The sequence below is a fragment of the Phragmites australis genome, chromosome 5 (genome assembly GCF_958298935.1).
Source record: "Phragmites australis chromosome 5, lpPhrAust1.1, whole genome shotgun sequence".
NCBI lineage: Eukaryota > Viridiplantae > Streptophyta > Magnoliopsida > Poales > Poaceae > Phragmites > Phragmites australis.
In genome coordinates, this window is record NC_084925.1 from 24,321,786 (window position 1) to 24,335,332 (window position 13,547).

The 13,547-nt window shown below is 43.6% G+C and overlaps 1 protein-coding gene across 1 annotated transcript; it reads left to right on the forward strand.

The window, feature by feature from the left end:
• The first annotated feature begins 1,042 nt into the window (after nucleotides 1-1,042).
• On the forward strand, nucleotides 1,043-1,887 carry LOC133917512 (glutaredoxin-C3-like). The gene has a single exon (XM_062361399.1). It carries the CDS (start codon nucleotides 1,150-1,152, stop codon nucleotides 1,534-1,536), a length of 387 nt encoding a protein of 128 aa, XP_062217383.1. The 5' UTR covers nucleotides 1,043-1,149; the 3' UTR covers nucleotides 1,537-1,887.
• Nucleotides 1,888-13,547: the final 11,660 nt, after the last annotated feature.

Consider the following 13,547-nt stretch of genomic DNA (forward strand, 5'->3'; position numbering starts at 1 on the left):
TCTATTTCCTGCATGTGCCAGCGCCACTGAAGCTGAGGTTCTCGCAGCACTAGAGGGAGCGAGATTGCTGGTGGAATGGATCAGCAGGCCGATTGTATTTGAATCGGATTGTGCTATAGTGGTCCCGGGCCTTATGGATGCCTCGATGGATCGATCTTCCATGGGTTTGTTCTATATTGAAGTCAAAGAACTGTTGAATTCTCTTCATGGAGTAGAGATCAAGAAGGTGAATAGGGGGTGTAATGGGGTGGTTCATGAGCTTCCTCAATTAGCGAAAAGGAGCGTGGGGTTTGCAGTTTTGCGACTAGATGCGCCTCCTTGTGTATCTGAGCTCCTTGCCAAAGATTGTAATTTTACTACCTTTGATTAATAAAACTCCCAGTTCTTTGGAAAAAAAATTAAGGTAAGGAAGCTACCGGGTCAAAACGTGGAGTTTGTTGCATTACAGTATATACATGTACACGGAGTATAATTTGACATTTTTCACATGTTTTCCATCGTGATTTACTCAAATTAAAATATATGCCTTCATGTGACACGAGCATCACAATTCACAAATTAAAAAGTAGTTTAGGAAAGTGTATATGTGCATATCATCGAAGCTGCCAAGAGAAAGTAAAAAAAAAAAAAACTAGTTCATACCCATACCATTTCCCAATGTATAAAAAGTCCACATATGCACGATGGAATGGTAGATTAACAAATTAATTAGGGCCAAACCAAACATCAATTCTCGGCGCAAAGAGTTTAGGGTTACTCTATCTAGTAAAAATTAAAATGTTACTGCCCCTGCTAGTAAAAATTCACATCACCAGACATTGGACAATAAAATAGTACTCCACTAGTGGCAAACAAAAAAAAAAATCGGCATTGGCTTAGAACCCCCAAAAGACCTCATTGGCTTGGAAGTGCCTATCCTTCTTTCCCTGCCTCCCTCAAATTACCAATTCACCCCTCTTTCCTCTATATATACACCTTTCAGTTTCACTTGCTCCTGGTCATCAGGTCTCAAGCTCGTCGCCAATCTTCGCTTACATTACAGGCATCTGCCAGCAAACACACTGCTCTCCCACGCTCTCGCCTTTAGCAGCAGCAGCCAACTTCTTTCACTGACCACCAGTCGTGCCTCGGTGCCATTAACTAGCGACAATGCAGTACGCGGCGGCTGAGCAGGCGTGGTACAAGCCGACGGCGGCGATGGCAGAGAGCGCGGTGGCGCGCGTGGAGCGCCTGGCGTCGGAGAGCGCGGTGGTGGTGTTCAGCGTGAGCAGCTGCTGCATGTGCCACGCCGTGAAGCGGCTCTTCTGCGGCATGGGCGTGCACCCGACGGTGCACGAGCTGGACCTCGACCCGCGCGGGCGCGAGCTCGAGCGCGCCCTCGCCCGCCTCCTCGGCTACGGCCACGCCGGCGCGCCCGTCGTCCCCGTCGTCTTCATCGGCGGCAAGCTCGTCGGCGCTATGGACCGCGTCATGGCCGCGCACATCAACGGCTCGCTCGTCCCGCTCCTCAAGGAAGCCGGCGCGCTCTGGCTCTAAGCCAAGCCGCGCGCCATGCATCGCCCTTGCTGCCTGCTAGCTCGTGACTAGAAGCCATAGGTGTAGCTTCCGCTGTTGTTCCTTGCTTGTTGTTGCAGAACTACTTGATGTCACTTGTTGCTAATTTATCAAACTAAGGTGATAGGATACATGCATCGACAGGCTGATAGTAGACGAGTGAGCTGAGTGTATGAGCGTGTGCAAGAGAGAGGCTGGTACCGTGTGTGCTTTTTATTCACTACTACTGCCTCCGTCCGTGTCTGTGTGGCGTGCCGGCGCGTGCATGTGGTGCTTGACGCATGCGCTGGATTTGCTTGCTTTGGTGCTACACTGCTACTGCTGTTCAATTTGAGATCCTTAATTTCAATTAACTTGCTGGCTCCTCTCGCTTTTTTTTTTTTTTTTTTTGTTCTCTTGCATACAGTTCTGATTGTGTTCTTGGTTATCGAGACTTGAGTGCCATTCATGACATTGTTACATCCTATTTCCAGATAACTTCTCCCTTGATGCCGTATTTGATTAAACTATTTTCATACCACCTGCAAAGTCAGTGCGACGTCAAATGACACGTGGGATTAGTATTTGGCAAGCAAATTTCCCTTTGTTTAGACCAGTTTGCTTATAAAGTTAATGGCCAGACACCTAAAAGATAATATAATTTCCCCATGATAACTAAAACACCTAACTATAGCATCTCCTGATGCTAAATTAATTCCACATACATGATGACTTACAGTAAAAGTTGTTAGGAGCATATGCTAGTGTCAGAACTTATAGAATCCATAATAACTAAGGGCCGTTCTTCTAACGACGCTCGAGAGTGTTGTGGCATGAGAGTTAAGGCAGAGAAAGACAAGCGATAGATGTCTCATGTCTCATGCAAGAAACAACTTAGCTGCGAAATCCAAGAGTACAAAAAAATAACACCAAATATACGAGTAAAAAGCAAATATGCAATGAGAGGGAATGCAACGTCCTTGATAGTATTATCTCTCATTTATCTTTTAGCATTGGGGGTCTCTAGACATAACATAAGACACCAACGCATTTGAGTTGAGTTTAGACATTCAAATTTTTGCGCTCTTTCACCTTCTAAGGCGCTAGCATTGGGAGTGCACTAGCAAAGGCGTAACTACTGTTAACAGTAGTTTTGCGTACCTTGCCACAAAGGAAGAAAGAATTATCTGGTTAAAAATGCGTGCTGCTCAAAGGCACATTCCAAGCAATTCTATGAGCGTTAACTAATTTATAGTTTTGTACAGTACTACCGATTAATAACAATCCAAGATTAGTACTGAAGTGCTGGGATTGATCAGGTTTAGGAGCAGATCCTCTCTCTTTTTTCATTTTTTTATGGCTTGGGCTTTTTTGCTTTGTTCGAGATAACAACTTGGCACTGTTTCTTCTCTTGTGTCTGCTTGCTTGCATCCTTTGCTGCTGTCCTATTTTATTTTTTCTAAATCGGACATCTTGAATCTGAGTCAAATTTCAGTATCCGTATCGGATTTTAGGTTATATTTTGTGTGTTTAAATTTTTTTTATTAAATCAGACTTTGAATTCAAATCGAATTCCAACATCTATACCTATATTCAGGTAACACTGATGATCAGTCTGTCACTCTCTCCCGGGCAATACAGATATATTGTACTTGCTTTGAAGAGCACTTTGGATAGAGTACCGCAAAGAAAGAATAACAGCTGCATGCATGCCTGCTCTCTTTAATAACGGAAAAGGTGCAGACATGCTATAAAGCAAACAGCAACTTGTTTATAGATATCACATGCGTATGCAATTAGAGACAAACTAAAGGGGTTAGCGTTTAATTATATCTAGAAGTACTGCCCAAGCTACGTCTTAGACAGTGTCACTACTACATAAACTATTTTTAGAAATAATTTGTAACCAGTTTTTACAGATATTTAACGTAATCGTCTGTAATTTAAGACGTGTAAAAATGAATGATTTTCAGGCCATGCAGGCCTAAACTATATATTGGTAATGGAAAGTGTTGCCTTGGATCATCTATCTGGATATGAGTCGAGTTTGCTTTGCAAGTTGCAGCATTTGCATGCTTAAACCTATCATTGCGCTTTCGTACCGTCGTATGATGCTTCGGCCACACGCACCAGCTCATCATCAAAATTAAGCTGCGTCGTAGTGCTTCTTTATTTACACTATGGGATTCAAGGTTTTCCAAAATAAACTTTCCATCATAAAATAAGCGGTCTGTTCGATCGCAACAATTATTTTCATGGGGGAGTCTAATATCCCTCGTCCATTTCACAATATTTGTGTGGTCTGCAGTCTGCACAACTTAGTGACATATGTTTTAGTAATATTTGATAAGAATCTATCAATTTGTTACCCATTAGATAAAGCAATAGTATGTTTATCTGATAAGGACAAGAATAATGATCTTTACTTAAAAAAATACTGTGATTTTTGTGCCTCCTAGGTATGCATGCCTGACGAATGTTGTGACCGGGTTGTAGATTACTAACTGGTGATCTCTATATTTCATATTACTGCTATTCCGAGCTAAAGTCATGTGCAGTTTCAGCCTTTCCATGTGACTAAATTTTCAGAAGATTGAGAATTTGCAAATCTGCATTCCATTTACTAGGACACCTTAAAATTAAAGGTATATATATTTGATCATTTTACCTTCATCCAAACGAAAATCATTTTACCGCTCACCTTAATTAGCTCACATGTCCAGAGCCATCTGGTTCTTATAACATGAAAAACAAGAGAATGGATGTCCAAATTATTGTCCTTGTTTTTTTGTTCAAACCAAATGTGCCTAGAGACCTTTTGGTGTAAAGAATAATATGGTCCCTTAACAGAGGGACTCACGGCGGTCAAATATTAGCCTTTTCTACACGTTATGATTAGGCAGGAGCATGGTCCTCTGGAGCATCCAGCTAGCGATCATGCGACCAGTTTCTCCGACCAGTCCTCGGGTCTCAGAGGGAAATCTCGTGACCAGTTTTCTCTAGTCACGGGGCAAGTATATGCCTAATCAGTTTAATTTAATTACATACTTTTCCACTTAAGTGTTTTCTCTTACCCAAATCGTCCTTTCAGGTGGACCTAGACGTGGTCGGCATAGGCTTGTCGTGTCCCATCCCGCAGCATTAAACACTACGAGATGGCCTGACAAGGAATGATAGTAGGTTTTACAAAAGCGCATATGACGCATGGGGACGGGACATGGCAGACCAAGCGATAAGGATGGCACGGGCGTGGGAACAATGGCACAGACCCTGCAGACCAACAGAGCAAGTGGAATGTGGTCACTCGACGTAATGATGGACATAGGTTAGAATGATTAGCTAGGCATGGGTCTTGATTGGTTCCCTATGTAAATCCTCTCTCCCTCGAATATATAAAGGGAGGGTGACACGGAAAAGAGGATAAGGTATCTAGTTCATTCAGACTACATGAGAGAGAAAATATATAGGATGTAGGGCTATTATCCCCAGAGAGGTCTGAACCTGGATAACACCCGTTGTTCTTGAGTTCATCACACACACACACAGCTAGGACATAAGGCCCCAGAACACGGATCACGCGCTCATTGTCAGGTATACCCTGGTATCATTGTCAGGGGCAACCCTCGACATTTGGCGCGCCAGGTAGTGGGCATGTTTTTCACAACTTGGTAAATTTTTATAGTGTGTTTGGGCTACCCATGGCTGGATCCACCGCAATCGATGAGCCTGGCTCCAAGGGCTCGGGTTGCCATGGGGTGTTCACCATGAAGCAAGATCCACATGAGCCTGGGGCTGCAAAAGACATTAACATTGCTGGGTCCTGACGATAGACTCCAGGCCATGTGCCTTGGGGGAAAATCGCCTAGGCAACTATAGGGACATCCAGAAAGTCCTCCTCTGTGGCGAGACGGTTTGCTAGTCATCCCGTTCGTTCCCCTCTTTTTATGGAATTACCTAGAGCCACCGGCAAGATAAGATCCCTAATCCCGTAAAAGAGTACCCTGAAGCTAACCAGATATGAGCCCTCTTTGAGCAGGTTCATCCGGAGGACGAAAAAAGGGCCCTTTTTGAAGGTGACAGATCGCACAGCAGAAAAACATCTCGCGGAGGTCCATTCTAGTAGTCGCCATTAGGAGTTTGACCTGCTGGTCGATGACATCGTCGGCCAACTCTAAGATAAGGGAATACGTAAGATACCATACGATCAACAAGCAGACACCATGAGAAGGGACGCGACGTTACCTGTGGAGCTTTCTCGAGTGACGTCCTCCCTCCTGCTGTACAAATAGGCTGGGTGCTCTCTCCTTCGCAAAGGGCACAGCTAGCGCTTGATGAAGTCGCGGACGACATCTGCTCCCGTTAACTCGGCCTTCACGAGATTCTTGATCCAGGCCGTGAGGACCAACAACTCCGTGGTAGACGTGGGGGTGGTTCCCCAGTCCTTGTTGTACTGAGTCGGTCCGCTCATCATGCGGATATTATCCATGGTGTCATCGGTCTTGAGGTAGAACTAGTCCTCCCTCCAGCCCGACCACGAGGACGTAAGGCCCATCTCGAGGTATGAGCCAGTGAGGCCATTGCGGAGACGAAACCTATAGCTCTCGGTGGCCGGCCCGGCCACCGGGCTGGCTATGTAGAAGTACCTAAAGAGATCGAGAAATGGCTCGACCTTGATAAAGTTCTTGCAGAAGTGAGCAAAAACACTCAGCATGATAATGGAGTTGGGATTAAGGTGGAGGTGATGGATGTCATAGAAGGAAACAACGGTAGTGAAGAACTCAGAGAAAGATGGCACGAGACCGGCCAGGAAGAAGGAGGCAAACATCATGATCTCCCCCTCGTGGGGAGTAGGCGTGTCCTTCCCAGCACGGTACCCAAAAGAAAGGCAGCGAGGGAGCAGACAGCTCTCGTACAAAAGCTCTGATGGAGAAGAAGGCGACGAACGTTGGGCTCTAGGGCTTGGTGACTAGGGAGATGGCGAAAAGTTTCATGGGGAGCTTTTGGTTGTCCAACTTATAGGACCAGTGCGATATCCTAGCCGATGTGAGCCCAGCCATTTTGGAATTCTAGAGGCCACATGGGGAACCAAAATCCTCTTGGGTCCCGCGGCAATTAAAGTTTCTCTCTCCCATGATCCTCTCCCACACACACGCCTTCCTTTTTTCTCTCTCCCAGGATTATGTCTCTCTCTAGATGTTTAACCTCCTCTTGGGATTGGTTTTCTGAGCCAACCACGAAAGTGGACCATGTCATGAACCACTCCCTGGGAGAACTCATGTTCACCCAGGGCCCAGATGATTCGACTAGGTCCGACCACGACCACATGACAAACTACTCAGTCTACCGTATCCATGAGAGATCTTGGGGGCTACTATCGGTGTAAAGAATAATAGGGTCCCTTGGTGCGTCCAGTCAGCGACCACGCGATCAGTTTTTTCAACCAGTCCCCAGGTCTCAAAGGGATACCCCACGACTGGTTTTCTCTAGTCGCGGGGCATGTATGTGCCTAATTAGTCTAATTTCATTACATACTTTTTCATTTAAGTATTTTCTCTTATACAGGTCGTCATTCAGGGCGGACCTAGCTATGGCTGACACAGGTGTACCGTGTCCCGTCCCGTAGCATTAAACACTACGGGATGACCTGACAAGGCGTGGTAGTAGGTTTTGCAGAAGTGCAGATAACGCGTGGGGGATAGAGCCTAGCAGACCAGGTGATAAGGATGGCGCGGGCGTGGGAGCGATGGCACAGACCTTGCAGACCGACAGAACAAGTGGAATGCGGCCACTCGCCATAATGATGGGCACAGGTTAGAAGGATTAGTTAGGCCTGGGTCTAGCTTGGGTTCCTATGTAAGTCTTCTCTCCCTCGGATATATAAAGGGAGGGAGACACGAAGAAGAGGGTAAGGTATCCAGTTCATTCAGACTCCATGAGAGAAAAAATACACAGGATGTAAGGCTATTATCCCTAGAGAGACTCGAACGTAGATAACCATCGGTGTTCTTGAGTTCATCACACACACGCAGATAGGATAGGGATGTCAACGGGGCCCCGTTTCCCGTTCCCCGACGGGAAATTCCCCTATTAGGGGACGGGGATGAGATCATTTTTCCCCCCACGGGGAGTTTAATGGGGAAAAAATCCCCCCCCCCCCGTCGGGTATGGCGGGGGCGAGGATGATTCCCCATCCCCCGTCCCCGTTTTCCCGCGGGGCCCCGAATATTAAGTTTTATTTTTATTGAGCTGAATTTATTTAACTCTAATCGGCCCAGCCCAAAAATTTCTACCTAACTACAATCGGCCCAGCCCAAAATTCCTTCTTGATGGCAGGGACGGGGACCCCGTCGGGTACCCATTCCCCGCGCGGGGGCGGGGATGGGGGAATTTTTTTTCCCCGCGAGCGGGGACGGGGACGGGGAAATTTCCCCCGGTCGGGGACGGGGATGGTTACCCATTCCCCGCAGGAATTTTCCCCGTTGACATGCCTAAGATAGGACATACGGCCTCAAGTCATGGATCTCGCGTCTGTCGTCAGGTATACCCCGAAATCATTATCAAGAGCAACCCTTAACAAGATCGACATATTAGGATGCCTTATTGCTGCCTGATTGGAATGTAGGAATTCACCTAAAACAAGCCAATTTCTGTAAGGAAATGAGAAAAAAAATCATGAACCTAATAGGCTCTTATTCCAGCTCGTAGAAATTTAATATTAGAGAATATCTCAACTATTAGTAATTTATGTTGCAGATTTTTTATGTCATTTTTCAGATCCGAATTGGCCCTCTCAACTAATAGAAATATAACTAGGCTTTTCGATGTTTTTCTTATTAAAGCAATTTTCTTCATCACAGCCCTTGACGACTCGATCTGCTAGCTAGGGATTTTTTCTTTTTGTAAATTTCTATTGTACTTAATGAAAGAAGCGCTCATGTTTGTGAAGGGAAAAAAATCAATGAGAGAGTAGACACCACTACTATGTAACAAGAGATTTCTGTCATTTTCTAGCACTCTGAGAACCCTACTACTCTACTAACAGTTTCGCTGCCTGCAGACTGCAGTGCTGCCAGTGCAGATTTGATCAGCTCCTCTCATGACACCGCGGCACTACTGGATCTTGTGCATGCACATGCAGGAGTAGTCCGTACAATGATGGTAGCAAGAAACACGAACAGCGATCGTATGACTGGCATTTATGGGTGTTGGTAAAAAGAGCGCAAGGCTCCGGCAAATCGGCTTTCGGCACGACACCATATAAAGCTCAATCACATCATGCAATCGTAGTAGTAGTACCACTGCTCCTAGGAGCAGCGTGCATACGTAGAACTATAGCACTACTGCAGCAGCTGCTGCATATACAGATCGATCGGGCCCTCGCTCGTTCCTGTAATCGAATTGAATACTCTCTCGTCCTGCTAATAATAGACCCAACGGTGCTGATCGAGAACGAAAGCATGATTTTGTTTGCGTTATTCATGCGTGCTCCCGCCCTGGATCCACTCTCTACTGTGCATCAACATTCGTAGAGTATCTGTTTGAAAAGTGGGGCTAGCCGAGAACTTATGCTCGGTTAAGGCTGTTTGTTTTAGTTTTATATTATGGACTCTAGTTTTTAAAATCTAAAATTAAAATAAGTAGACAGAAGCTAGAATTAGATTGTAACAATATGATCTTCAAATTGCTACAATCTAACAATCTATTTCTTACTAGATTATTTCAGATTGTGAAGTACGAAAGACTAAAATACCCTTGCACTTTAGATGGTTTTACCCGCCAATGCCATCGGATTTTGAACCCCACCCCGACGCCCCAACCCCCAGCTGACCACACTCGCCGCCATCCCCCGCCAGCTCCTGCGGAACCCTAGGCGTTGCCACCGCCGCCGCCGGAAACCAAGCCACCGCCGTCGAAAGTGCTTGGATCCGCTGGACCTCAACACGGAGGTGCCTGAGGTTGCCACCACCAGCACATTTCGGGACGCGTTGCAAGGTCAGGCGGCCGATGCGGAATGCATGCCCAGCATGGATGTCTCGTTCGCCAGAGCGGACGCTGGGTTCCCTATTGCGGAGGTCGTTCCTACGCTGGTTCTCTTCCTAGCGCCACTCTCCGTCTCAGCGCCGCTCTCCGTAACATCGTGGCGGTCCACCCCGGCGTGGTGGCTCATTCCAACGCGGTAACCCGGCGCAGCTCGAGCGCCCAAGCGTACAAGGCGCCTCGCCTCTCCACCGGTGTGGCTTGCAACGCAACAGTGGATGTGATAGCCGGAGAATCTGCCAGCGCACCGCCCCCTCCATCTACGCCATCTTTGGTAAGAAATGCTATGTAGTCTCCGCCATCGATTTTGTTGTGATTTGTCTCCAACCGTGCTTGATGTTATCAGTGCCGTTGAAGCGTTGAGCTTCGACCGGCCTTAATTGATGATAGTTCATGGTGATAGCAGCATAAGAACCAACATAAATGGTGATTTATGGTGCATTGGCGCTGGATATGGATGTGAGTAGCTAGGGCGAGTTACAGTTGAAGATCTTTGGGAGAGCTTCTACATAACTTGTGATTTGAATGATTGTTTACATGCAATTTGAGCTCATGGGTGTGAGTGAATTCTTTTCATGTATCTGTGATTGCAATTTTTGTTATCTCATAAACTTACGATTTGTTTGTTTGATGGATTGGTGAACTGAAAGGCTCATAACTGAATAGGAGATGAATTGAGAAAGGTACCCAACAACACCATACGTTTAGTTTGATTTGTTCATTACATCAGTATTGAAACTTGCATGTCTTGTTGACTGTTTCAATAATTGCCATAGTTTTGGTAGAGTTATTTTTTAAAGAGAATTATGGCTGAGCACGTTCTGATATTCTGAGATATGGCTAAAAGCATGCAGATGTACGTATAAAAAGGTAACTTGCAATGAGCCTGAATGTTCAACATTTATGCCATTATCATGACTGGAAGTCTGGCTCAATGCTTACTATTTTTGTGCTGACTTATGGTACTATTTTTGTGCTGACTTATGGCTCAATGCTGACTTATGGTACTGTTTTTGTTCTTCGCATTTTTCTGATTGGTTAGATATTTTTCTACTATTTTTCCTACGATATGTTTGCAATAGGTAGAGGATTTGTTCCAGACAAAGCTGATTAGAATACCTCAAACAATGTAGTGTTCTGTGAAATTTGTGTTGAGAAAATCAAAGTTGGGAATAGACCTATTAGAGTTATGGCTAGTAGAGGATCTAAGAACATAGCTGAGAAGTACTTATTAAGGACATGATTGTGTCATACTAAACTGTAGCTGAAGAACCGATGGGATACACTTAAGGTTATTTATAACTTTTGGTTGTACCTTAATAAAGCTACTGATCTTGGATGAGATAATACTAAAGGAACGGTGGTAACAAGTGAGACCTATTGGAAGGAACAAACAAAGATACTTGTCCATCATGTACATTACCATCTTACATGTTCTTTAGGGTACTTGTTGACTAATATTATCTTCTGTGTTTTTCATAAACGTGCCGAATGGAGGAAGCTCAAGAATGGTCTACCAGAGTGTCTAGAACTGCTTGAGGTGATGTTTGACCTTACTGCTATGGACGGTTCTTCTTCTTGTGTTCCTGGTGAAGACGTAGAAGAAGAAAGTGAAGGAGAGGAAGGAGGTGAAAGATACGGTAGTGAGGCAAGCTCAATGAGTAGTACTACATTGAAGAGAGGCAATAGTAGTAGTAAAAGTGCTACTAGTCCAAAGAAGAAAGTAAAGAACCCCATAGTTAAGATAATAAAGGTTATATGGGATACTATGCAGACCAATAGTGTTGTGGCAAAAAAGGTGATGCAAGGGGAACTGAGGTTTGAATCCATCAAGAAAGTGATGGGCTTGGCTGTGGCGTGCAGGGCAACGGAAAGAAGTGTGGAGTATTTCATGACTAGTCAACTTTTTTGTCAAAGCTGAAAATCGTGATGTGTTCCTGACCTTAACCACCAATGAAAGGAGGCTTAGTTGGTTGAAGAGGTGGTGCGAGAAGGAGGGCTATTATTAGTCATCTAATATTAGTTAGTTATTTATTATTCTATGAACTTATTTGCTTGTGACAATAGCTATGTAATATATTGCTTGGACCTATGTTTGACAATTTATGATGCATGAACTATCTTTAATGTTATGGGTAAATAATTTCTACATTGTTATTTAGTGATGTATTGCAACTTTGATTGTAGATGAACTTTACTGGAAGTGATGATGAAGATAAAACACTTGAGGTTGCACACAATCAACTGGATGTGATTCAACAATATGGAGCTATATCTTTCTTGTTTGGTATGTACTATGGTGCAGCTTTCCTGAACAAATCCGAGAGAAAGGAATCTATTTTATCAGGTCATGATTGGGTTATGATTACTCTTAATAATTCAACATCTTTCTTCAACATATTTAGGATGAGTAGGCCACTTTTTGATAACCTACATGAATTACTTGTCTCATCATATGGCTTGAGGACAACTGGGAAGATGAGTTTTATTGAATCTTTATGCATGTTTTTATGAATGATTGGGGCTCTACAGTATAAACAAGCTGAAAACCGGTTCGAAAGGTTAACCAAAACAATTAGTAGGAAATTTCAAGAAGTGTTGGATTCTGTCTATCTCCTCTCAGCAGATATTGTCAAACCATGAGATCCAGAGTTCAAGACGGTGCATCCTAGGCTACTAGGTGCTCATTTTTCTCCACACTGCATATGTGTAATAGATGAGACACATATACCTGTTTTTGTGTCATCGTCAAAGTTGGTTCAACATGTGGGACGCTACGGATATTCCGCTCAAAATGTTTTGGCTGTATGTGACTTTGACATGAGGTTCACCTTTGTTGTTGCGGTATAGCCAGGATCGGTACATAACATGAGGATGCTCAATGATACTTAACATAAATATGGCAATAAGTTCCCACATCCTCCACCTGGTATACTCATATATTTCTTTGTTATCTCACTTGTTTCAATATCATAAATTTCTTATCATGTTCTAAGTTGTGTTTATAGGAAAATTTTATCTTGTTGATTCAGGCTATCCTAACCGAGCGGGTTTTCTAGATCCGTACAAAGTGACGAAGTACCATTTACTGGAGTTTCAACAAGGCTCACGACCAAGTGGTAAAAAGGAGGTATACAACCATTTGCATTCATCTCTTCGCAATGTGATCGAGCAGTCATTTGGTGTTTTAAAGAGAAGTGAATTTTTTTATTTTACTTACCAAGTTATCCTATGATAAAGTAAACAAAAATAATACTTGTATGCATGGATATTCATAACTTCATTTGAGAAAGTTCTATGAGGGATGAAGATTTTGACATGTGTGATCAAGATAAAAACTACATGCCAATACTGGAAGCATCATCTCAAAGAAGTGGTGGCAATGCTGAATTTGGTGATAAAGAGGGAGACATGAATGTCTTCTATGATAACCTTGCTAATACTTTATTTGCTATGAAAGACTCGGATGATAGTGAGAGACTATTTGTATGGACAAATACTCAAGTTTGTATGAATTATGTATCTCCTAAATTTAATTTATGCATTTCATATTTATGGACAAATATTCAATTAAGCATGAATTATGTATCTTTTAAATTTTATTTATATATTTTTGTATGTCAAAATAAATGTGTCACAAAAGAATAAACATGTCACCTAAAACAGCTGAGGGCATTACAGACTATTGATAACTAAAAGTAGCAATTCACTCACCTTAGAATCTAGGTTGCCAAACAGCTAATAGCTTTAACAATTTAGATTGTAACAATCCAGTTTTTCACATCATAATCTACGATCTGATTTTCATAATCTACATCTGAAATAAACATGACCTTAATTAAGGGTTTAAAGTGGGATCTTGCATATCCGGGTTCGAGTTCCAAACTCAAACGAGTGTTCATCTTTCTCTTAAAATGAAATTGAAACTAAAAAATAGTACATACACAAGTGTGTCGACGTATATGTATATATTTGAC